The 24,081-nt window shown below is 47.1% G+C and overlaps 1 protein-coding gene across 1 annotated transcript in view; it reads left to right on the plus strand.

Moving 5' to 3' along the window:
- Nucleotides 1-23,255, plus strand: part of LOC112234675 (BCL-6 corepressor-like) — a 67,462-nt gene extending 44,207 nt beyond the window's left edge. The window contains 5 exon segments of the mRNA XM_042319843.1: nt 6,502-6,668; nt 8,921-9,066; nt 11,029-11,103; nt 21,742-21,892; nt 22,076-23,255. Of these exon segments, the coding sequence (XP_042175777.1) occupies nt 6,502-6,668; nt 8,921-9,066; nt 11,029-11,103; nt 21,742-21,892; nt 22,076-22,511 (975 nt within the window). The 3' untranslated portion in view covers nt 22,512-23,255.
- The last annotated feature ends 826 nt before the right edge of the window (nt 23,256-24,081 follow it).

Below are 24,081 nucleotides of genomic sequence, written 5' to 3' on the forward strand. Positions count from 1 at the left end.
GCCCTCTGTCTCCCCCTCGCCCTCTGTCTCCCCCTCGCCCTCTGTCTCCCCCTCGCCCTCTGTCTCCCCCTCGCCCTCTGTCTCCCCCTCGCCCTCTGTCTCCCCCTCGCCCTCTGTCTCCCCCTCGCCCTCTGTCTCCCCCTCGCCCTCTGTCTCCCCCTCGCCCTCTGGTCTCCCCCTCGCCCTCTGGTCTCCCCCTCGCCCTCTGGCCGTCCCCCTCGCCCTCTGGCCGTCCCCCCTCGCCCTCTGGCCGTCCCCCCTCGCCCTCTGGCCGTCCCCCCTCGCCCTCTGGCCGTCCCCCCTCGCCCTCTGGCCGTCCCCCTCGCCCTCTGGCCGTCCCCCTCGCCCTCTGGCCGTCCCCCTCGCCCTCTGGCCGTCCCCCTCGCCCTCTGGCCGTCCCCCTCGCCCTCTGGCCGTCCCCCTCGCCCTCTGGCCGTCCCCCTCGCCCTCTGGCCGTCCCCCTCGCCCTCTGGCCGTCCCCCTCGCCCTCTGGCCGTCTCCCCCTCGCCCTCTGGCCGTCTCCCCCTCGCCCTCTGGCCGTCTCCCCCTCGCCCTCTGGCCGTCTCCCCCTCGCCCTCTGGCCGTCTCCCCCTCGCCCTCTGGCCGTCTCCCCCTCGCCCTCTGGCCGTCTCCCCCTCGCCCTCTGGCCGTCCCCCTCGCCCTCTGGCCGTCCCCCTCGCCCTCCGTCCCCCCTCGCCCTCTGGCCGTCCCCCCTCGCTCTCGCTCTCTCGCCTGCCTCCGCCTCCTTCCTCTCGCCGCCCTCTCGCCGCCCTCCCCGGCCTCCTCTCGCACGCAGCTCTCGCCCCCGGCCTCCTCTCGCGCGCGCCGCTCTCCCCCGGCCTCCTCTCGCGCGCCGCTCTCCCCCGGCCTCCTCTCGCGCCGCTCTCCCCCGGCCTCCTCTCGCTCGCGCTCAGCCCCCGGCCTCCTCTCGCGCGCTCCCCCGGCCTCCTCTCTCGCTCTCTGCTGTAGTTCATTAAGTTAGACTGCTGCTGCCCCTTTTCGGTATCCATTTCCTGTCTTTCTCGCCTCTGCAGCATGTGCACTTGGATGTGAAGGGTGGTGTGTGTATGAGTGCAGTAATGAAAGGGGGTGTGTGCGCAGTTATATATGTAGCGTTTGTGTGGCTTAAAGGTAAGCGCTGGGAGTATAATGTGCTAGTGGTAACTGTGTTTCGCAGCGGTGAAGGCTGTTTTTCTTCCTCTGACACAGACACGCAGGGCAGTCCAGACTAGAGTCAATATGAGAGAGGAGATGACATGATACAGTCCAGACTCCCAGTGGTTCCTCAGGACAGACTAGAGTCAGTATGAGAGAGGAGATAACAACATGATACAGTCCAGACTCCCAGTGAGTTCAGGGGTTCCTCAGGACAGACTAGAGGTCATTTGCAGGTCAGTTCTGCCTCCAGGTCAAGACTCATGACAAACTTCAACCTGCGTAGCCCTCGCCTCCCGTCTCTTGCCTGCCACATTACTTCTCTCACTGTGTGCATGAATGTCATTTGGGCTTACACATAGAAAAAAGAAGAGCTGGCTTCTATGCAAATGTTGTTGATCAGTACAATAAAATCAGTCCCAAATAGAAGGAGAAAATGTTTAATCATCTGTAGCCCCATGACATCAGTTGAAACTAACTCAGTGCATGCACACACTGCCATTGAAGATGCATTCACCTGTATTGGGAATTGGTCTAGGCTCAGAGCTCTACATTACAGACATTCCTTGGTAGCACTGGTGCGCCCAACTAGAAAAATGTAGGAGCACCAGAATGTTCAAAACATACATTTTTTATTTTGATTGATATGCATTCTAGATTTGGCCTATATGCTTCTTCTGAAGCACATGTTCCCTAGAAACTAATATGTAACTCTGTAAATTAATTAGTTTAATATAACTCAAATGTTGATACAAATACCTGTCATTGAAATGAAAAAGAGTTGTGAAATATTAGGTTTCTACTAATCATGCAACGATGACGCTATCAAATCTGCTATCGCTTTTTCAGTCCAGCGAAGCCTTATTATTACAACAATTATTATCTGGTAAGTCGCGCAGTGCTCCCAAAATACAACTCCTGGTCGCGCAGTGCTCCCAAAATACAACTCCTGGTCGCGCAGTGCTCCCAAAATACAACTCCTGGTCGCGCAGTGCTCCCAAAATACAACTCCTGGTCGCGCAGTGCTCCCAAAATACAACTCCTGGTCGCGCAAAATACAACGCGCACAGTGAAATATTTAGTTCGCACTTTAGAACCCTGCATCTTGATTTACCCAGGTTATCAATAGATGAACCATTCAAATAAATTATATTGAATTCAAGATCTGTCTGGCTCAAGTGCCATTCTGGGACTTTGGTGAATATGCCTTTTGTTGATGTGGTATGTTTTGGTATCATAATGGTATTGAACATTCTGGTATTAACACGCGCGTACACACACCGTGACACCCAGTGTTCTGCATATTTCATGTTGGTTTAGATTTTGTCCTCATGCTGCTGTATATGAAAGCCCACTCTCTCTTCCCCCCCCCCTGCTTTTTATTTCTCTCCCTCCCTCGCTTTCAGCGTTTTAAATGGTAATGAGCAGAGACTGGGTGGATGTCTTCATCTCTCTCTCTCTCTGGCACATGGGCTCGGCTTCTACCTACATGCTGCTCAGCCTCATGTTACACATGGCTTCTACCTACATGCTGCTCAGCCTCATGTTACACATGGCTTCTACCTACATGCTGCTCAGCCTCATGTTACACATGGCTTCTACCTACATGCTGCTCAGCCTCATGTTACACATGGCTTCTACCTACATGCTGCTCAGCCTCATGTTACACATGGCTTCTACCTACATGCTGCTCAGCCTCATGTTACACATGGCTTCTACCTACATGCTGCTCAGCCTCATGTTACACATGGCTTCTACCTACATGCTGCTCAGCTCTTCACCACTGACTTATAGCCAGAAGTGTATTGCTATTTCTGTTTGTGTGTGATGCATAGCTTTCCTCCTCTCTGTGTTTATCAGTGCTTAGATGTCCCTGACGCTCCCGTCCACTCGATCCACGGATCACTCTCTGGCCCGGGCACTCGTACATACAGCGCTGTTGTGATGTGTGGCGTGATGATTCTTGTATAGATGCTTGTAACGTGTCTGAGTGATGCATTGATTGCAGTTGAGTGCAGGGAGCGTTCTAGAGAGGGAGAGGAGGGAGGAGGAGCGTCTCATTTTACTGTGGAGTAGTGTGTGTGAGCCGGTGTTCTCGTGGTGTGCTCCTCTGTCTCACAGTGATATTAAACAAGGAGGTTTAACGTTACGCTTCCACCACACACCCCACACACGTGTGCACAGCAAGAGGAGTCTTGGACCTTAGGTAGACTCTGGAGTCCCTCTCCAGTTGGCAGAGCTAGGAGTTGGTTGACTTAGCTCCTGTATCCTGCTTTCTCTCTGTCCTTTTTCTCTGTCACCCTCCTCCTTTCCCCTCTTTCTTCTGTTTTTCTCCTCATCTCCAGTCTTCCCCTTTGTCTTCAGTTCTCTCCTCCTGCTCTCAGGGAGAAAGTGTGTAATCTCTTGGAGTAGACAGTCCAGAATTAGCATAGAAATGGACGCTTGGAACCTCAGCCTAGGTTTAGATGAGCCACTTCTCTCTCAGTGGAGGGCTGTTAAGGACTTTGTGTGTGTGTGCGCGTGTGCCAATTCTCTCTCTTAGAATGAACACCATGGTATAGACCCACACTACCGGAACCAAACTGTGCAATCATTCTGCTCCAGAGTTCCCACACAGCTCTAGTGAGGTTTTATTTAAAGCATCATGTCAGCTCTATCAGGTTGGTTAGTAACCAGAGGGGATGAACACTAAATGGAATCCAGACCTTTCTGTGTTCCATCTCTCATTGTCATAACCATATAAATGGTTCCAAAGCTTTGTTCCACTCTGATCTATAGAGCCTTCAGAAAGTATTCACACCCCTAGGCTTTTCCCACATTTTGTAGTTACAGCAGGGCATGTTCTCACTGGCCTACACAGAAAACCCCATAATGTCAAAGTGGAAATCGACATTTTTACAAATTAATTTAAAATGAGAAGCTGAAGTGTCTTGAGTCAAGTTTTCAACCTTATGGCAAGCCTAAATAAGTTCAGGAGTAATAACAAGTCTCATAAATTGCATGGACTAATAATAGTGTTCAACATTATTGTTGAATGACTACCTCATCTCTGTACCCCGCACACACAATTATGTGTAACGTCCCTCAGTCAAGCAGTGAATTTCAAACTGATTCAACCACAAAGACCAGGGAGGTTTTCCAATGGCTCGCAGAGAAGGGCACCTATTTGCAATAAGGCACTAAAGTAAAACTGCAAAAAATGTGGCAAAGAAATTAACTTTATGTTCTGAATACAAAGTGCTATGTTTGGGGCAAATCCAGCACAACACATCACTGAGTACCACTCTTCATATTTTCAAGCATGGTGGTGGCTGCATCATGTTATGGGTATACTTGTCATTGGCAAGGACTATGGAGTTTTTTAGGATAAAAAGAAACGGTTTAGAGTGAAGCACAGGCAAAATCCTAGTGGAAACCTGTGTCTGCTTTCCAACAGACACTGGGAGATGAATTCACCTTTCAGCAGGATAATAACCTGAAACGCAAGACCAAATGTATATACCCTGGAGTTGTTTACCAAGATGACATTGAATGTTCCTGAGTGGCCTAGTTACAGTTTCAACAGAAATGGTCTTGAGATCTATAGTAAGACATGAAAATGGCCGTCTAGCAGTGATCAATAACCAAATTGACATTTTGAAGAATAAAACAAAATAATGTGCAAATATTGTACAATCCAGGTGTGCAAAGCTCTTAAACTTAACCAGGAAGACTGACTGCTGTAATTGCTACAGAAGGTGATTCGAACATGTATGGACTTGGGTCTGTGAATACTTATGTAAATGAGATATTTCTGTATTTCATTTTCAATACATTTGCAAAAATTTATACAAACATGTTTTCACTTGTCATTATGGGGTATTGTGTGATAATCAATTTTGAATTCGGGGTGTAAAACAAGAAACAGTGCCTTCAAAAAGAATCCACATTATCTGTGTGTTGTGATTCTGGGTAGGCAGACTGACGCAGGCAGACGAGCGGGTAGGCAGACTGAAGCAGGCAGATGGACGCGGGCTGGCTGGCGGGCGCGGGCTGGCTGGCGGACGAGCGCAGGCTGGCTGGCGGACGAGCGCAGGCTGGCTGGCGGACGAGCGCAGGCTGGCTGGCTGGCGGACGCTGGCTGGCTGGCTGGCGCTGGCGCTGGCTGGCTGGGCTGGCGGGCGGACACGCAGGCTGGCTGGCTGGCGGACACGCAGGCTGGCTGGCGGACGAGCGCTGGCTGGCGGACACGCAGGCTGGCGGACGCGCGCAGGCTGGCTGGGCTGGCGGGCGGATGCGCGTAGGCTGGCTGGGCTGGCGGGCGGACGCGCGCAGGCTGGCTGGCGGGCGGACGCGCGCAGGCTGGCTGGCGGGCGGACGCGCGCAGGCTGGCTGGCGGGCGGACGCGCGCAGGCTGGCTGGCTGGCGGGCGGACGCGCGCAGGCTGGCTGGCTGGGCTGGCTGGCGGGCGGACGCGCGCAGGCTGGCTGGCTGGCGGGGCGCGCGCAGGCTGGCTGGCGGGCGGCAGGCAGGCTGGCGGGCGGGCGGGCGGACGCGCGCAGGCTGGCTGGCGGGCGGGCGGGGCGGCAGGCTGGCTGGCTGGCGGGCGGACGCGCGCGCTGGCTGGCGGGCAGGCTGGCTGGCGGGCGGAGGCTGGCTGGCTGGCGGGCGCTGGCGGGCGGACGCGCGCAGGCTGGCTGGCGGGCGGGCGGACGCGCGCAGGCTGGCTGGCGGGCGGACGCGCGCGCAGGCTGGCTGGCTGGCGGGCGGACGCGCGCAGGCTGGCTGGCTGGCTGGCGGGCGGACGCGCGCAGGCTGGCTGGCTGGCGGGCGGACGCGCGCAGGCTGGCTGGCTGGCGGGCGGACGCGCAGGCTGGCTGGCTGGCGGGCGGACGCGCAGGCTGGCTGGCTGGCGGGCGGGCGGACGCGCGCAGGCTGGGCTGGCGGGCGCACGCGCTGGCTGGCGGACAGGCGCGGGAGGGTGGACGGACGCGCTGGTTGGCTGGCTGGCAGGCAGGCTGACGCACGCGGACCCGCGCAGGCAGGCAGGGTGACGCACGTAGGCAGGCGGAATTACGCACGTAGGCAGAATGACGCATGTAGGTAGGCAGGCAGAATTACGCATGCAGGATACACATGGTATACACCGTCCGTTCCTTCTCCACAACAAGAAATTCTGACAGATAAAAATAGGAACATAAGGTAAATGTCTCTGTAGAATAGAATAAACATTTTAGCATAAAAGAGTTAGACTGACACACCGACACACCGACCAACATAGTTAGACCAGCTCTAGTTTTGGATCTCTCTCTGTGTGTGAGTGTGCGTGTGAACACACTCATCTGTGCCTCCCTCTGTCCCCTGCAGGAGGTGGTGCTGTACTGCGTGGAGAACCGTGTGTGTGAGGTGAACCACAGGGACCATGCAGGCTACTGTGCCCTCCACGAGGCCTGCGCCCACGGCTGGCTTTCTATAGTCATACACCTGCTGGAGCACGGGGCCGACATCAACTGCAGCGCACAGGACGGCACCAGGTACACACACACACAATGCAGTATACACAAACACAATGCAGTATACACACACACACACACACACACACACAATGCCGTATACACGCACACAATGTGGTATATACACACACACAATGCGGTATACACACACACACACACACACACACACACACAATGCAGTATACACACAATGCAGTATACACACACACACACACACACACACACACACACACACACACACACACAACGCAGTATACACACACACACACACACACACAACGCAGTATACACACACACACACACACACACACACAATGCGGTATACACACACACACACACACAATGCGGTATACACACACACACAATGTGGTACGTACACACACACACACACAATGCGGTACGTACACACACACACACAATGCGGTACGTACACACACACACACAATGCGGTACACACACACACACACAATGCACACACACACACAATGCGGTATACACACACACACACAATGCGGTATACACACACACACACAATGCGGTATACACACACACACACACAATGCGGTATACACACACACACAATGCGGTATACACACACACACACACAATGCGGTATACACACACACACACACAATGCGGTATACACACACACACAATGCGGTACACACACACACACACACACACACACACAATGCGGTATACACACACACACACAATGCGGTACACACACACACACACACAATGCGGTACACACACACACACACACACACAATGCGGTATACACACACACACACACACAATGCGGTATACACACACACACACACACAATGCGGTATACACACACACACACAATGCGGTACACACACACACACACAATGCGGTACACACACACACACACAATGCGGTATACACACACACACACACACAATGCGGTATACACACACACACACACACACAATGCGGTATACACACACACACACACAATGCGGTACACATACACACACACACAATGCGGTATACACACACACACACACAATGCGGTATACACACACACACACACAATGCGGTATACACACACACACACACAATGCGGTATACACACACACACACACAATGCGGTATACACACACACACACACACAATGTGTATACACACACACACACAGTGCGGTATACACACACACACACACACAATGCGGTATACACACACACACACACACACACACACAATGCGGTATACACACACACACACACACACACACACAATGCGGTATACACACACACACACACACAATGCGGTATACACACACACACACACACACACAATGCGGTATACACACACACACACACACACACAATGCGGTACACACACACACACACACACACACACACACACAATGCGGTACACACACACACACAATGCGGTACACACACACACACAATGCGGTACACACACACACACAATGCGGTACACACACACACACACACACAATGCGGTACACACACACACACAATGCGGTACACACACACACACACAATGCGGTACACACACACACACACAATATACACACACACACACAATATACACACACACACAATATACACACACACACACACAATATACACACACACACACAATATACACACACACACACAATATACACACACACACACACAATGCGGTATACACACACACACACACAATGCGGTATACACACACACACACACAATGCGGTATACACACACACACACACAATGCGGTATACACACACACACACAATGCGGTACACACACACACACACAATGCGGTATACACACACACACACACAATGCAGTATACACACACACACACACATATATACACACACACAATATACACACACACACAATATACACACACACACACAATATACACACACACACACAATGCGGTATACATACACACACACACAATGCGGTATACACACACACACACACACAATGCAGTATACACACACACACACACACACACAATGCGGTATACACACACACACACACACACAATGCAGTATACACACACACACACACACAATGCAGTATACACACACACACACACAATGCAGTATACACACACACACACACAATGCAGTATACACACACACACACACACACACACACACACACACACAATGCAGTATACACACACACACACACACAGTGCAGTATACACACACACACAATACAGTATACACACACACAGTTTTTACTATTACATTAATGTGTGTGTGTGTCCAGGCCTCTGCATGACGCGGTGGAAAATGACCATCTGGATGTAGTGCGGGTGTTGCTGTCCTACGGGGCTGACCCTACCCTGTCCACCTACTCTGGCCGCGGTCTGCTCAAGATGACCCACAGCAACAGCATGGAGCGATTCCTCACTGGTCAGTCACTCACTACTATACTGCTGCTCTACCCCTCACTGGTCAGTCACTCACTACTATACTGCTGCTCTACCCCTCACTGGTCAGTCACTCACTACTATACTGCTGCTCTACCCCTCACTGGTCAGTCACTCACTACTATACTGCTGCTCTACCCCTCACTGGTCAGCCACTCACTACTATACTGCTGCTCTACCCCTCACTGGTCAGTCACTCACTACTATACTGCTGCTCTACCCCTCACTGGTCAGTCACTCACTACTATACTGCTGCTCTACCCCTCACTGGTCAGTCACTCACTATTATACTGCTGCTCTACCCCTCACTGGTCAGTCACTCACTATTATACTGCTGCTCTACCCCTCACTGGTCAGTCACTCACTATTATACTGCTGCTCTACCCCTCACTGGTCAGTCACTCACTATTATACTGCTGCTCTACCCCTCACTGGTCAGTCACTCACTATTATACTGCTGCTCTACCCCTCACTGGTCAGTCACTCACTATTATACTGCTGCTCTACCCCTCACTGGTCAGTCACTCACTATTATACTGCTGCTCTGCTCCCCTCACTGGTCAGTCACTCACTACTATACTGCTGCTCTACCCCTCACTGGTCAGTCACTCACTATTATACTGCTGCTCTACCCCTCACTGGTCAGTCACTCACTATTATACTGCTGCTCTACCCCTCACTGGTCAGTCACTCACTACTATACTGCTGCTCTACCCCTCACTGGTCAGTCACTCACTACTATACTGCTGCTCTACCCCTCACTGGTCAGTCACTCACTATTATACTGCTGCTCTACCCCTCACTGGTCAGCCACTCACTACTATACTGCTGCTCTACCCCTCACTGTGTCCCACTGTGCTTCTCATTCTCCATCTCAAAACACTCTCCCTTGGTCTGCTTTTAAAAACCGTTCTCTCTCAAACACACACATGCTGAAAACAGTCCCTTCTTCCACCCCTTTCCTTTCCCCAGACCACCTGTGTGAGGCGATTCAGTCGGTTGGGATGCGTGCTCGCTCATCTGTCTGGTTACTTAGCAACGGCCGATCTGTTTGCTTAGTGTATGTGCAGAAATGGGCTTCTCAGAACACGTTCACTCTAGAAAATAGAAAGTGTGTGTGTGAGACAAATGGGATCTCTGCTACATACACATGGAGAATGAAAAGGAACCACACACACCCCCTCACATAGCCGGTGGCGTCCGTCTCTTTCTATCCGAACAAGTAAAACCCAATTACCTCAGATAGACAGCAGGCCTTGAGAGAGGAGAGGCGTAGGTAGAGAGGGAGGAAGGGAGGGAGAGCTGGAGAAGGGTTTAGATGGAAAGATAGAGCAAGCGACAGAGATTGTGTGTGTACTCCTCCCTCCACCTGGTCCCACTCATCTGGAGGTCGTTAATCCCTCCAAACACACGCCAGACACCCAACGCCTCAGTACTGGCACTCAGCCCAGCTCTTACTGGCTCTCTGGGTTTGTGTGTACTTTTTTTGTGTGTGCGCCTAGTACCGTGTGTGTGTGTGTGTGTGTGTGTGTCATAGAGAGAGAGGGAAGGAAGTAGAGAGAGTGTGGTTCCAATTTCATTTTTAGCATATTCCTCTAGCCTCAGCATGAACCAAGCCAGCAATGATGCAGTATAGACAGCCCCTCTCTCTCCCCTCACTTCAAGTATCCAGCCAGCTATGATGCAGTATAGACAGCCCCTCTCTCTCCCCCCACTTCAAGTATCCAGCCAGCTATGATGCAGTATATATAGAAAGCCTGTCTCTCTCCCCTCCTCTCCCCCCACTTCAAGTATCCAGCCAGCTATGATGCAGTATAGACAGCCCCCTCTCTACCAAAGCTGTGGCAGGCCCCTCATCTAACCTTGCTCGTCTCTCTCTTTCCTCTCACTTTCTTGCTCTCTCGCCTACTTTCGTTTTCTCTCTCTCTCTCTCTTCTCCCCGTAGATTATTTTGCTGACCTGCAGGGCCACTCTGACGACCCAGAGATCCACTGGGAATTCTATGGCAGTGCTGTGTGTGGTGAGTTTAGCTCTATTTCTATTTGTGTGTGTGAGAGACCCATTGTGTAATATAACTGTGTTCACTGCCTTTAGAAAGTATTCATAACCCTTGACTTAATCCACATTTTGTTGTTACAGCCTGAATTCAAAATTGATTAAATAGATTTTTTTTCTCACCCATCTAAAATACAATGACGAAGTGAAAACATGTTTTTACAAATCTCATTTACATACATTACCAGTCAAATTTTTGGACACACCTATTCATTCAAGGGTTTTTCTTTTTCTACATTGTAGAATAGTAAAAGTATTAAACAAATCCAAAATATATTTTAGGTTCTTCAAAGTAGGCACCATTTGCCTTGATAACAGCTTTGCACACTCTTGGCATTCTCTCAACCAGCAACACCTGGAATGCTTTTCAAATCAAATTTTATTGGTCACATACACATGGTTAGCAGATGTTAATGCGAGTGTAGCGAAATGCTTGTGCTTCTAGTTCCGACCATGCAGTAATATCTAACAACAACTACCTTATACACAAGTGTAAAGGAATGAATAAGATATGTACATATCAATATATTGATGAGTGATGGCCGTTCAGCATAGGCAATATGCAGTAGATGGTATAGAGTACAGTATATACATATGAGATGAGTAATGTAGGGCATGTAAACATATAAAGTGACTAGTGATACATTTATTACACCCAATTTTGAATTATTAAGGTGGCTAGAGATTTGAGTCCGTATGTTGGCAGCAGCCACTCAATGTTAGTGATGTCTGATGGCCTTGAGATAGAAGCTGTTTTTCAGTCTCTCGGTCCCAGCTTTGATGTACCTGTACTGACCTCGCCTTCTGGATTATAGCGGGGTGAACAGACAGTGGCTCGGGTGGTTGTTGTCCTTGATGATCTTTTTGGCCTTCCTGTGATTGTGCATCTGTAAAAGTTTTGTTAGTGTTTTTGGTTACAAGTCAAATGTCTTCAGCCTCCTGAGGTTGAAGAGGCGCTGCTGAGCCTTCTTCACCACGCTGTCTGTGTGGGTGGACCATTTCAGTTTGTCCCTGATGTGTACGCCGAGGAACTTAACTCTCCACCACTGTCCTGTCTCTGTAGATAGTGGGCTGCTCCCTCTGCTGTTTCCTGAAGTCTACTATCATCTCCTTTGTTTTGTTGACGTTGAGTGTGAGATTATTTTCCTGACACTACACTCCGAGGGCCCTTACCTCATCCCTGTAGGCCGTCTCGTCGTTGTTGGTAATCATGCCTACCACTGTTGTGTCGTCTGCAAACTTGATGGTAGAGTTGGAGGCGTGCGTGAACAGGGAGTACAGGAAAGGGCTGAGAACTCACCCTTGTGGGACCCAGTGTTGAGGATCAGGGGGGTGGAGATGTTACCTACCCTCACCACCTGGGGGCGGCAACGTCAGGAAGTCTAGGACCTAGTTGCACAGTGCGGGGTCGAGACCCAGGGTCTCGAGCTTAATGACAAGTTTGGAGGGTAGTATGGTGTTAAATGCTGAGCTGTAGTCGATGAACGGTATTCCTCTTGTCCAGATGGGATAGGGCAGTGTGCAGTGTGATTGCGATTCCTTCGTCTGTGGACCTATTGGGGCGGTAAGCAAACTGAAGTGTGTCTAGGGTGTAAGGTGGAGGTGATCCTTGACTAGACTCTCAAAGCACTTCATGATGACAGAAGTGAGTGCTACTGGGCGATGGTCGTTTAGCTCAGTTATCTTAGCTTTCTTGGGAACAGGAACAATGGTGGCCCTCTTGAAGCATGCGGGAACAGCAGATTGGGTTAGGGATTGATTGAATATGTTTGTAAACACACTAGCCAGCTGGTCTGCACATGCTCTGAGGACGCGGCTGGGGATGCCGTCGGGGCCTGCAGCCTTGCGAGGGTTGACACATTTTAATGTTTTTCTCACGTCGGCTGCAGTGAAGGAGAGCCTACATGATTTGGTAGTGGTGTCAGTGGCACTGTATTGTCGTCAAAGCAATCAAAAAAGTTGTTTAGTCTGTCTGGGAACAAGACATTCTGATGGCATCATGATCTGTGACGGGGCTGGTTTTTCTTTTGTAGACCCTGCCACATGCGACTCTACTTTGTCTCTATACTGACGCTTAGCTTGTTTGATTGCATTGCGGAGGGAATAGCTACACTGTTTGTATTCGGTCATGTTTCCGGTCACCTTGCCCTGAATAAAAGCAGTGGTGTGCTCGAATGCTGCCATCAATCCATGGCTTCTGGTTGGGGAAGGTTTTAATTGTCACCACCAATAAACTCGCTGACCAAATCAGCGTATACATCAATGTTGTTCGACGCTATCCGGGAAAACATATCCCAGTCCACGTGATCGAAGCAATCTTGAAGGGTGGAATCAGATTGGTCGGACCAGCATTGAACAGACCTGGGCGGTTCCTGTCTATAGGCTGGGAGCAACAAAATCGAGTCGTGGTCAGAGAGGGCTTTGTATGCGTCGTGGAAGTTAGAGTAGCAACGATCCAGAATGCTGCCAGTCGCGCATTCAATATGCTGATAAAATTTAGGGAGCCTTGTTTTCATATTAGCCTTGTTAAAATCCCCAGCTACAATAAATGCAGCCTCAGGATATGTGGTTTCCAGTTTACATAGTCAAATTATGTTGTTGGTGTACATGACTGTAATTATAATCTAAGATAATGCGGTTGGCATTTGATTGTAAGGATTTCTAGATCAGGTGAACAAAAGGACTTGAGTTCCTGTATGTTATGATCACACCCCCACCTTTCTTTACCAGAGAGATGTTTGTTTCTGTTGGGGCGATGCGTGAAGAAACCAGGTGACTCTCCCGAGTGAGCCATGTTTCCTTTCAACAGAGAATGTTAATCTCTGATGTCTCTCTGGAAGGCAACCCTTCATCAGATTTCGTCTACCTTGTTGTCAAGAGACTGGACATTGACTAGTAGTGTGCCCTTCTATGGCGTCATTGTTTTGGGTCGTTTTCCAGCAGTCCCCACATATGCTGAGCACTTGTTGGCTGCTTTGCCTTCACTCTGTGGTCCAAACCATCTCAATTGGGTTGAGGCCAGGTCATCTGATGCAGCACTCAATCACTCTCCTTCTTGGTCAAATAGCCCTTACACAGCTGGAGGTGTGTTTTGGGTCATTGTCCTTTTGAAAAACAAATGATTGTCTCACTAAGCGCAAACCAGATGGGATGCCATTTTGCTGCAGAATGCTGTGGTAGCCATGCTGGTTAAGTGCGCCTTGAATTATAAATAAATCACAGACAGTATCACCAGCAAAGCACCATCACACCACCACCTCCGTGCTTCACGGTTGGAACCACACATGCAGATATCATCCTTTCTGCGTCTCACAAAGACGGTTGTTGGAACCAAAAACCTCAAATTTGGACTCATCAGACCAAAGCACAGATTTCATATTGTCAGAGACCGGCTCATAGCCTGAGGCAAAAATGATGGGACACAAACAGGTATAGGCCAATCAAAAAGGTTCTTTATTGACTTGAAACAAAGAAAAAGGAATGAGGTGTGAAAGTATCATAATGTAAGGTGTATGTAAAGTGCAGGGATGCGTGAATCTGTGTGTGTGAATATGACTGAGTGAAAACTACAAAGGAACAAACAAAACAGGATCATACCTGGAGGAGCAGAGAGACGAGAGTGGTTAGTGAAGCAGTTTAAATACCCTGAGCCCAGGTGGCTCCAATCACTAACGACCCTCTGCCTACAGGAGGAACCGCCCGTGACACCCCCCTCCTTAAAATGAGGGTCCCACCCTCAACCCAACATATTCAAAACAATCCAAAGTCCCCCCCACACCCCCAAAAAAAGTATACCAGTCCCGGCTCCTAGTAGTAGTCCTGGTACCTGGGGAGGAATTTAAGAGGAAAGAGGCTCAGACAGCCCGTAGGGGTCAACAGAGAGAAGAGATGCAAACTAGGTTAAAGGAGCACGGGACAGAGCATCAGCAATGATATTATCCTTACCACTAATGTGTCTAATATCAAGGTTGAATGGTTGCAAGAACAAAGCCCAACGCATCAACAAAATCCTGACCAACAACCTTGCCTAGGTATGTGAATGTAGCTTTGGCAAACTCACATTTAGCCAAATTGATAGTCAACCTGACCCACACCAGTCTTTCGAACAGGGCTTGCACTCTCCAAACATGCTCCTCCGAGGAGTCTGAGTAGACGACCACGTCGTCCAAATACACGGCACACCCTTCCAGACCTGAGACCACCCGATTCATTAGCCTCTGGAAGGTGGCTGGAGCATTCCGCAAGCCATCACTGTATAAGAGAACAAACCAGATGGAGTTATTATAAAGGCAGCAATCTCACAAGCTCTTTTGGTAAGGGGTACTTGCCAATATCCCTTTAAAAGATCAAATTTGCTGACCCAACTTGATCAATACAGTCCTCCATCCTAGGAAAGAGGGTAAATGTCTGCTTTAGTAACATTGTTAACTTTTCTATAATCAGTGCAAAATCTGAAAGTGGAATCAGACTTTTTGACCAAAAGACAGGGTGAAGCCCAATTTGAACAACATGGCTCCGCAATACCATTGTCCAACATATACTGCACCTGTTTCCAATTGCAGTCTCTTCTCCTCAGATACACGATAAAATCTCTGTTTGATAGGCTTAGCATCTCCGATGTCTATATCATGCTCAATTAAGTGGGTTTGTGATAGTGTCAGAAAACAAAACAGGGTAGTTTCTAATAAGAGCTACCAATTCATCACGTTTGAGTCTAAATTATCTACCAAAACCCCAAGGTTTTGCAAAGTCTGGGAGTTCTTCAACCGTCCTTGTAAGACCTCATCTGAAACCCTAACTACCTCTTCTCCCCCTCCACCAAATTAAAGACAAGATGCAGTGACTGGAGCAGCAGTCAACGCTGACCTCACCGCTGGAGTGCCTACAACTTTGCTTAGATCACGGGAGTGATAACATTTTAACAGGTTGACATGGCATAATTTAGAGGACTTCCTATGACTAGGGGTTTCAATAAGATTGTTCAAATCTGACACTTTACACAACACAGTGAAAGGACCACAGTATTTTGCCTGAAAAGGTGAACCTACAAGAGGCAGAAGAGAAAGTACCCGATCACCGGGACTAAACTCAAGCAGCTCGGCCTGTCCGTCATATTTCAGTTTCAGTTTCTTTCGCCAGTTCACCAGCCCTATACAACTTCAACCTAAAACCATTTACGTAGTCAATAAGGTTCTGAGGTGGTTCCTCAGGCAAACAACCATCCTGCAACACTGCTAAAGGCCCACGCACCTTATGACCAAACACTAAGTCATTTGGGCTGAACCCTGTGCTTTCCTGCACTATTTCACAAGCAGCTAGTAACAGCCAAGGTAACCCCTCCTCCCAATCTGCAGACAGTTCTGTACAGTATGCACGAAGCAAGGATTTTAAAGTTTGATGAAAACATTCCAAAGCTCCCTGGCTCTGGGCATGGAACGCATTAGACTTGTGTTTACCTCCCATTTATTTGCTCAGGTTCTCAAACAGCTTAAAGTTAAAGTTAGACCCCTGCTCTGACTGGATGATTTTTGGAATCCCAAATGTTGAAATAAATTTAGTTAACGCTTAAACCTCTTGGAACTACCACTCCCGGATCCAGGAGAATTGTCATCAACTGACACACAAATATTACTAAAAAATATTCATATTCATGAAATCACAAGTGAAATATATTGAAACAGAGCTTAGCCTTTTGTTAATCACCATGTCATCTCAGATTTTGAAATGATGCTTTACAGCCAAAGCAAGACAAGCATTTGTGTAAGTTTATCGATAGCCTAGCATAGCATTATGCCTAGATAGCAGCAGGCAGCTTGGTCACAAAAATCAGAAAAGCAATCAAATTAAATCGTTTATCTTTGATGAGCTTCGGATGTTTTCACTCACGAGACTCCCAGTTAGATAGCAAATGTTCCTTTTTTCCATAAAGATTATTTTTGTAGCCGACATAGCCTCGTTTGTTCTTCACTTATGGCTGAGAAATCGACCGGAAATTGCGGTCACGACAACGCCGAAAAATATTCCAAATTAGATCCATAATAGACAGAAACATGGCAAACGTTTTTTATAATCAATCCTCAAGGTGTTTTTCAAATATCTATTCGATAATATATCAACCGGATCAGTTGGCTTCTTAGTAGGATAGAGAGAAACAATAGCCGCATTTGTCTATTACGCACATATCAATCTGAGAGCCACCAGCTGACCACTGATGCAATGTTGTCGCTCACACTCATTTTTCAAAATAAAAGCCTGCAACTATGTCTTGTGACACTAGACACATTAGGGAAGCCATAGAAAAAGGAATCTTGTTGATATCCCCTTCACTGCTCAATAGGTACGCATAGGAACGCAGAGGTTTCTAAATAAGAGTCACTTCCTGATTGGATTTTTCTCAGGCTTTCGCCTGCAATATCAGTTCTGTTATACTCGGACAATATTTTTACAGTTTTTGAAACTTTAGAGTGTTTTCTATCCTAAGCTGTCAATTATATGCATATTCTATTATCTGGTCCTGAAAAATAGCCTGTTTACTTTGGGAACGTTATTTTTCCAAAAATGAAAATAGTGCCCCCTAGTTTCAAGAGGTTAACTACTGATTCTGAAGTTATGGTACGCAAGGAAAAAGCTGCCGGATATCTAGTTGCTTGACACAACAGTTAATAAGGAGCTATGACCTGACTTGGACCTTGGTAAGGCCGATCGATAATAAGATGCTCAAAAGGTTGCCCTATGGCTGGTTTGGCTTACCTGTGCGCTGACACGTATGACAAGTTTTAATAAACTGAGCTACATCCCGCTTTAAACTTGTCCAGAAAAAAATAACGGAGTATGCGATCATAAGTTTTACGAACACCCATATTTCGCAAAGTAGTAGGTACAACTATTTGAAAGACTAGTTCTCCTAGACCCTGATCATAGTGTGGAACCCATTTCCTGACCATCAGCCCATCAAGAAGAAAATAACACTGAGCACTATTCCTCACCACTGAATCAGGAACAACTTTATCAAACAGATCAGCCAAGTTAGTATCGGCCTTTTGCTCAGCCATCAATGAATCTCTAGAACTAGTCAACAGTTCTGTCTGGAGTTTGACTGGCAACTCAAGACTTTCTGGCTTACTCTCAATCTCCTTACGAGAGGCTGCGCGGGTAACCGCACAAACTGGAAATACCTCAGGAGACACAGTTTTGATCTGGAGATTCCCTTGCAGGGGACACTGAAGGTTGCTTCTTACAGCCCACACCTTACTACCTGCCAAGTCATTCCCCAAAATCATGTGGACTCCCCCTACTGGCAACTGGGGTCTAACCCCAACATCTATGTCACCCTCTACCAGACCCCATTTTAGGGTAACTTCATATAAAGGACAAGACAATGGAACTAAACCCATACCATTACACAACTGCCAGTATCAGACTCTTTAGAGAATGGCAAAACAGATTCCAGAATAAAACAATCTAAACCTCCAGTGTCTCTTAAGATCTTGACTGAAACATTTTGGTTGCCATCTACCAGGGACACTACACCATCTGAAATAAAGGCTGAAAAATAAGTGGGAAGACTGAGAATCAAACTCAACTAGTGGCTGTAACAGGAGCTGCCATCACAGGTTTAACCTGACCTGACTTTTTTGATTTAAGCAGAGGACAATCTTTCTTCCAATGTCCTTCAACTAAACAGTAGTGACAGGTATTAGCATTAACCAGTGCTTTAAGTCCTCCAGACCCAAACTTCTGCTGAGGCCTTTGGAAAGAAGCGCCAAAAGGTGACCTACTATTCCTAGGAGTAAAGTTATTTATGGTACATGTCACTGTTTGACTCAAAATGGCTTTTATGTGTTAGCCGGTACTCATCTGCAAGGATTGCTGCATCACTTGGAGACTTAACTTTACATTCATTCATGTAGGTAGCAACCTGGTCAGACACAGAATTTTTGAACTGTTCTAACACAATCAAATTAGACAGACCCTCAAAAGTACTAACTTCAGAAGCTGTACACCAACGATTAAATGCAGAAGTCAAATCACGAAGAAGCTCAGAATAGGTTTGTGAATCTAACTTTTTCCTGTAACGAAAACGTTGACAATATGCCTCTGGCACAAGCTCGTAGACCTTCAGAACTGTTGATTTAACTTGAGCAAAAACTTTACTGTCAGCTACACTCAGTGCTGCAAAAGCCTCACGTGCTTTACCTGTAAGTACACATTGCAACAACATAGTCATGTCCAAATCTGACCAAGCTCTAGATTCCGCAATACGCTCAAATAAAGCAAAGTATGTGTCTGGATCTGACTCAAATTTAGGCAACAAACAAAGATTCTGTGAAATGTCAAACTGTGGTAGTCCTTCTGGTCTATTAGCATTTCTCAATCGCACTCTCTAACTGCATTTGCAACAGCTGCTTCTGCGGCTCAAAACTTGCACCCTTACTACTAGCAGACTGACCCCCCCCCCAAAAAAACATTTCCCTAAGACCCTGCTTTAATCTAGTTTTAATTTTTTTTTAAATGAGCAACAACCTGATGTTCACAAATGTAAATTAACTGCTCCTTAGTACACAACTCTAAGGCTACCTCTGAAGGAGCTTGAACAAAACTACTCAGAATGGAAGACATTTTCCTCAACCAATACAACTATTACAAATGCTCCAAAACAAAAACACAACTCACCTGCTGTCAGTCTGGGTTCAAGGACAGGAGCCACACCCCACTATCCTCCAAAAACACAACTCACCTGCTGTCAGTCTGGGTTCAAGGACAGGAGCCACACCCCACTATCCTCCAAAAACAACTAACTGGCCCTGGTCTTCGTGTACTCACATGTGGTGGGGTTTTATCCACACAAAACCAGTGGAGTGGAAAAGACAACCAGAAACTGGCCAATCAAAAAGGTTCTTTATTATAAACAGGGACACAAACAACAGGTATAGGCCAATCAAAAAGGTTCTTTATTATAAACCAAAAACTATTAGCTTTAAACAAAGAAAAAGGAATGAGGTGTGAAAGTATCATAATGTAAGGTGTATGTAAAGTGCAGGGATGCATGAATCTGTGTGTGTGAATATGACTGAGTGAAAACTACGTAAAACTACAAAGGAACAAACAAAACAGGATCATACCTGGAGCATCAGAGAGAGAGAGACGCGAGTGAAGCAGTTTAAATACCCTGAGCCCAGGTGGCTCCAATCACTAACAACCCTCCTTTTCCTGCAGGAGGAACTGCCCCTGCATTGCAGAGGGGCCGTGACACAATATCCATTGCTCGTGTTTCTTGGCCCAAGCAAGTCTCTTCTTATTATTGGTGTCCTTTAGTAGTGGTTTCTTTGCAGCAATTTGACAATGAAGGCCTGATTCACGCAGTTTCTTCTGAACAGTTCACATTGAGATGTGTCTTTTACTTGAACTCTGTGAAGCATTTATTTGGGCAGCAATCTGAGGTGCAGTTAACTCTAATGAATTTATTAGAGTTAGTTTCACCATAACGCTTGATGGGTTTTGCAAATGCACTTGAAGAAACTTTCAAAGTTCTTGAAATTTTCCGGATTGGCTGACCTTCATGTCTTAGTCATGATGGACTATCGTTTCTCTTTGCTTATTTGAGCATAATATGGACTTGGTCTTTTACCATATAGGGCTATCTTCTGTACACCACTCCTACCTTGTCACAACACAACTGATTGGCTCAAATGCATTAAGAAGGAAATAAATTGCATAAATTAACTTTTAAAAAGGCACACCTGTTAATTGAAATGCATTCCAGGTGACTACCTCATGAAGCTGGTTGAGAGAATGCCAAGAGTGTGCAAAGCAATCATCAAGGCAAAGGGTGGCTACTTTGAAGAATCTAAAATATATATTTTGATTTGTTTAACACTTTTTGGTTACTACATGATTCCTTATGTGTTATTTTATAGTTTTGATGTCTTCACTATTATTCTACAATGTAGAAAATAGTCCAAATAAAATCCCTTGAATGAGCAGGTGTGTCTAAACGTTTGACTGGGGGTAGTTCTACTAAGCTATTTGGAATTGTTTTAAGATGGTCATACCAAGGATCATTTAGCTTTCTGATTTTGAATTTTAGGACCCCTTTAGGTATAAACAAAAATATACCAGTCTCAACGTCAACAGTGAAGAGGCGACTCCGGGATGCTGGCTTTCTAGGCAGAGTTCCTCTGTCCAGTGTCTGTTATTTTCAGTGTCTGCCCATCTTAATCTTTTTTATTGTCCAGCCTGAGATATGGCTTTTTCTTTGCAACTCTGCCTAGAAAGCCATCATCCCAGAGTCGCCTCTTCGCCATTGAGACTGGTGTTTTGACTTATTTACTCCTGACTGTATTTAGTCTTGACATAACAAAGGGGTTGAATACTTATTGACCCAAGACATTTCAGCTTTTCATTTTTAAATTAATTTGTATAAAATTCTAAAACCTAATTCCACTGTGGCATGATGGGGCATTGTGTGTATGCCACTGACACAGCATCTCATGCTGGAACACAACAACATGGAAAAGTCCAGGGCTGTGAATACTTTGAGTCATTAGAAGAGGGCAGTGGACTTGTGTTATTCTAACTGTGTATCCCTTTCTCTGTTTCTCAGAGTCCTTAGAGGAGGGCAGTGTGTGTAACATGCTGGCGGATCCCCCAGGGCCAGAGGAAGATGACGGGGACAGGAGGGAGCTCTTTGAGTTTGAGTTCTCCAACCAACCCCTCCTACCCTGCTACAACATCCAGGTGTCCTTGTCGCAGGGGTGAGTGTATACACACACACACACACACACACAGAAATCAATATGATTGGATAGAAGCAGTGAAAGAGGGAAAGAGTACAGAATGAGAGAGTGAGATGAAAGTGACAGATTGTAAACCAAGACCATTTGTTCATCTCTTGTGTGTAAATCCTTGCGGTCCCGAATCCTCCCCCCACCCCCCAGGTCCAGGAACTGGCTTCTCCTCTCAGATGTTCTCCGGAAGCTGCGGATGACGGCCCGTTCCTTCCGCTCCTCCTTCCCCCACATGAAGGTGGTGACAATGGCCGAGGCAGAGTTTTACCGCCAGGCATCTCTCTCCCAGCTCTTCTCCTGCCCAGACGAGCTGGAGGGCTTCCAGCCAGACAGCAAGGAGCTGCTGGACCTGGTGGAGGGGAGTGCTGAGCTGGCCGCTCTGCTGGGATCCACCCTGGAGTGCCTGGATGACCGCTGGGACGAACCCCTGGAGGCTAACGTTAATGCTAAGGCTAATGTCAATGGGAACATTAGGGCTATGGCTAATGCTAAAGCTAAGACTAATGGTAACGCTAATTTTAAAGCTAAGGCTAACGCTAACAGGAGGTTGTTATCCCTGACCCTGAACTTTGACTCAGATTTCTGAATCCCTACTCTACAGTGGGGGTCTACGATAGGTGAATGAGTAAGACCCCTGCCCTGAGATCTGAGATGAACTCCTGCTCTGGACTGTATGGACGAACGGACAGACAGAGCAGCAGAGACCTGAATGTGTCTGTACATCAAGCGAAGATGAAGAGGCGACTGTAAATTAACATTTGTCTTATTTTTATAAATGTATTAATATAAGTATAAATATATCTGGAAATGTTATCTTGATTTCTCTCCTGCAATTGTGTGAGCGAGAGTGTGGTTGTGTTATCATGATTGGTTGTTTGTGTGTTAAACAGTATAATATATGTGTGTGTGTGTCAGTTTATATGCCATAGTGTGTGTCTGAGCACTGAGGCAGCGCTTTGAATGTCACATTTTTTGTTCATAGGAAGCACATGATGAGGATCAGTTGTATAGTTTTTTGTTCTCCTCAGACAGAGTTTTAGCACTCTCATCACCCTCAGGGGCTGTTTTGTACCTGTGTTCAATCTGCTTCTCATTTAGTCTCTCATTTCACTTGCAAAACTGAAGAGATGTGTTTTTGTATAATATTACAGGTTTAAAGATGAGAAGATATTCGCCCTTCGGTACAGAACTTGTACATAACAGGGTGGCTATTGCAGAACAGTAGCAGTTATACTCTTTGTGTTTTTTTTGTAATTAAAATATCTCATTTGTATTTATATTTTGCCAGCAAAATTATAAAAATAAATCTTAACATTTGCAAGAAAGTTTATCTGAGTGTTATGCTCCACATTTTGTTATTACTATTGAAGGGTTTACATGGACCCAGCTAATCTTTGAACATAAGGCACATTCTGGCATTTCAAGACCAAATCTGTCTAGCCTGGACCTACGAAGACATCCAGACAGTTAATGCAAATCCAAAGTTGGGCGACATCAATATTTAAGCTGTACACTTTAACCTACATACAGGAGCTACTTGTTTAGCTCCCAAGTGGCGCAGCGGTCTAAGGCACTGCATCTCAGGTTCGAATCCAGGCTATATCACAACCGGCCGTGATTGGGAGTCCCATAGGGCGGCGCACAATTTGCTCGGCATCGTCTGGGTTTGGCCGGCATAGGCCGTCATTCTAAATTAGAATTTGTTCTTAACTGACATGCCTAGTTAAATAAAGATTAAAATAGTGTAGCTAGGCTGTTCTGAGCCACATCCTGAATGCTCAACAATAAGGGGTTGGAGGGGAGAAACAGTAGCCTACGCATGTAAACTCAAACTTCCTCAAGCCAAATGAAGCCAACAAAGTAAAGAAAACACACAGCATACCGTTTGCTGTGGATAATCACAAAGCTTTGGGGGGAGCACTGCTGCTACCTCGCTCTCAAACCAAGGTGCTTGAATTGAGGAACAAACTGCACTAGAAGATATTCAGCAACTCTTGGAGGAGAATGAAAGTAAATGCAAAAAAGGTTGTTTATTGTTAAAAGTGAAAACACACCGCATGGCGCCGACAGAGATGCTCACCTCGTTTCAGGTCCTTAGAAAACTATGCAGTAATTCGTTTTTGAAAGTTTTATTTCTGACATTGTTAGCCCAGAAA

This window comes from Oncorhynchus tshawytscha, linkage group LG03 (genome assembly GCF_018296145.1).
Source record: "Oncorhynchus tshawytscha isolate Ot180627B linkage group LG03, Otsh_v2.0, whole genome shotgun sequence".
Classification (NCBI taxonomy): domain Eukaryota; kingdom Metazoa; phylum Chordata; class Actinopteri; order Salmoniformes; family Salmonidae; genus Oncorhynchus; species Oncorhynchus tshawytscha.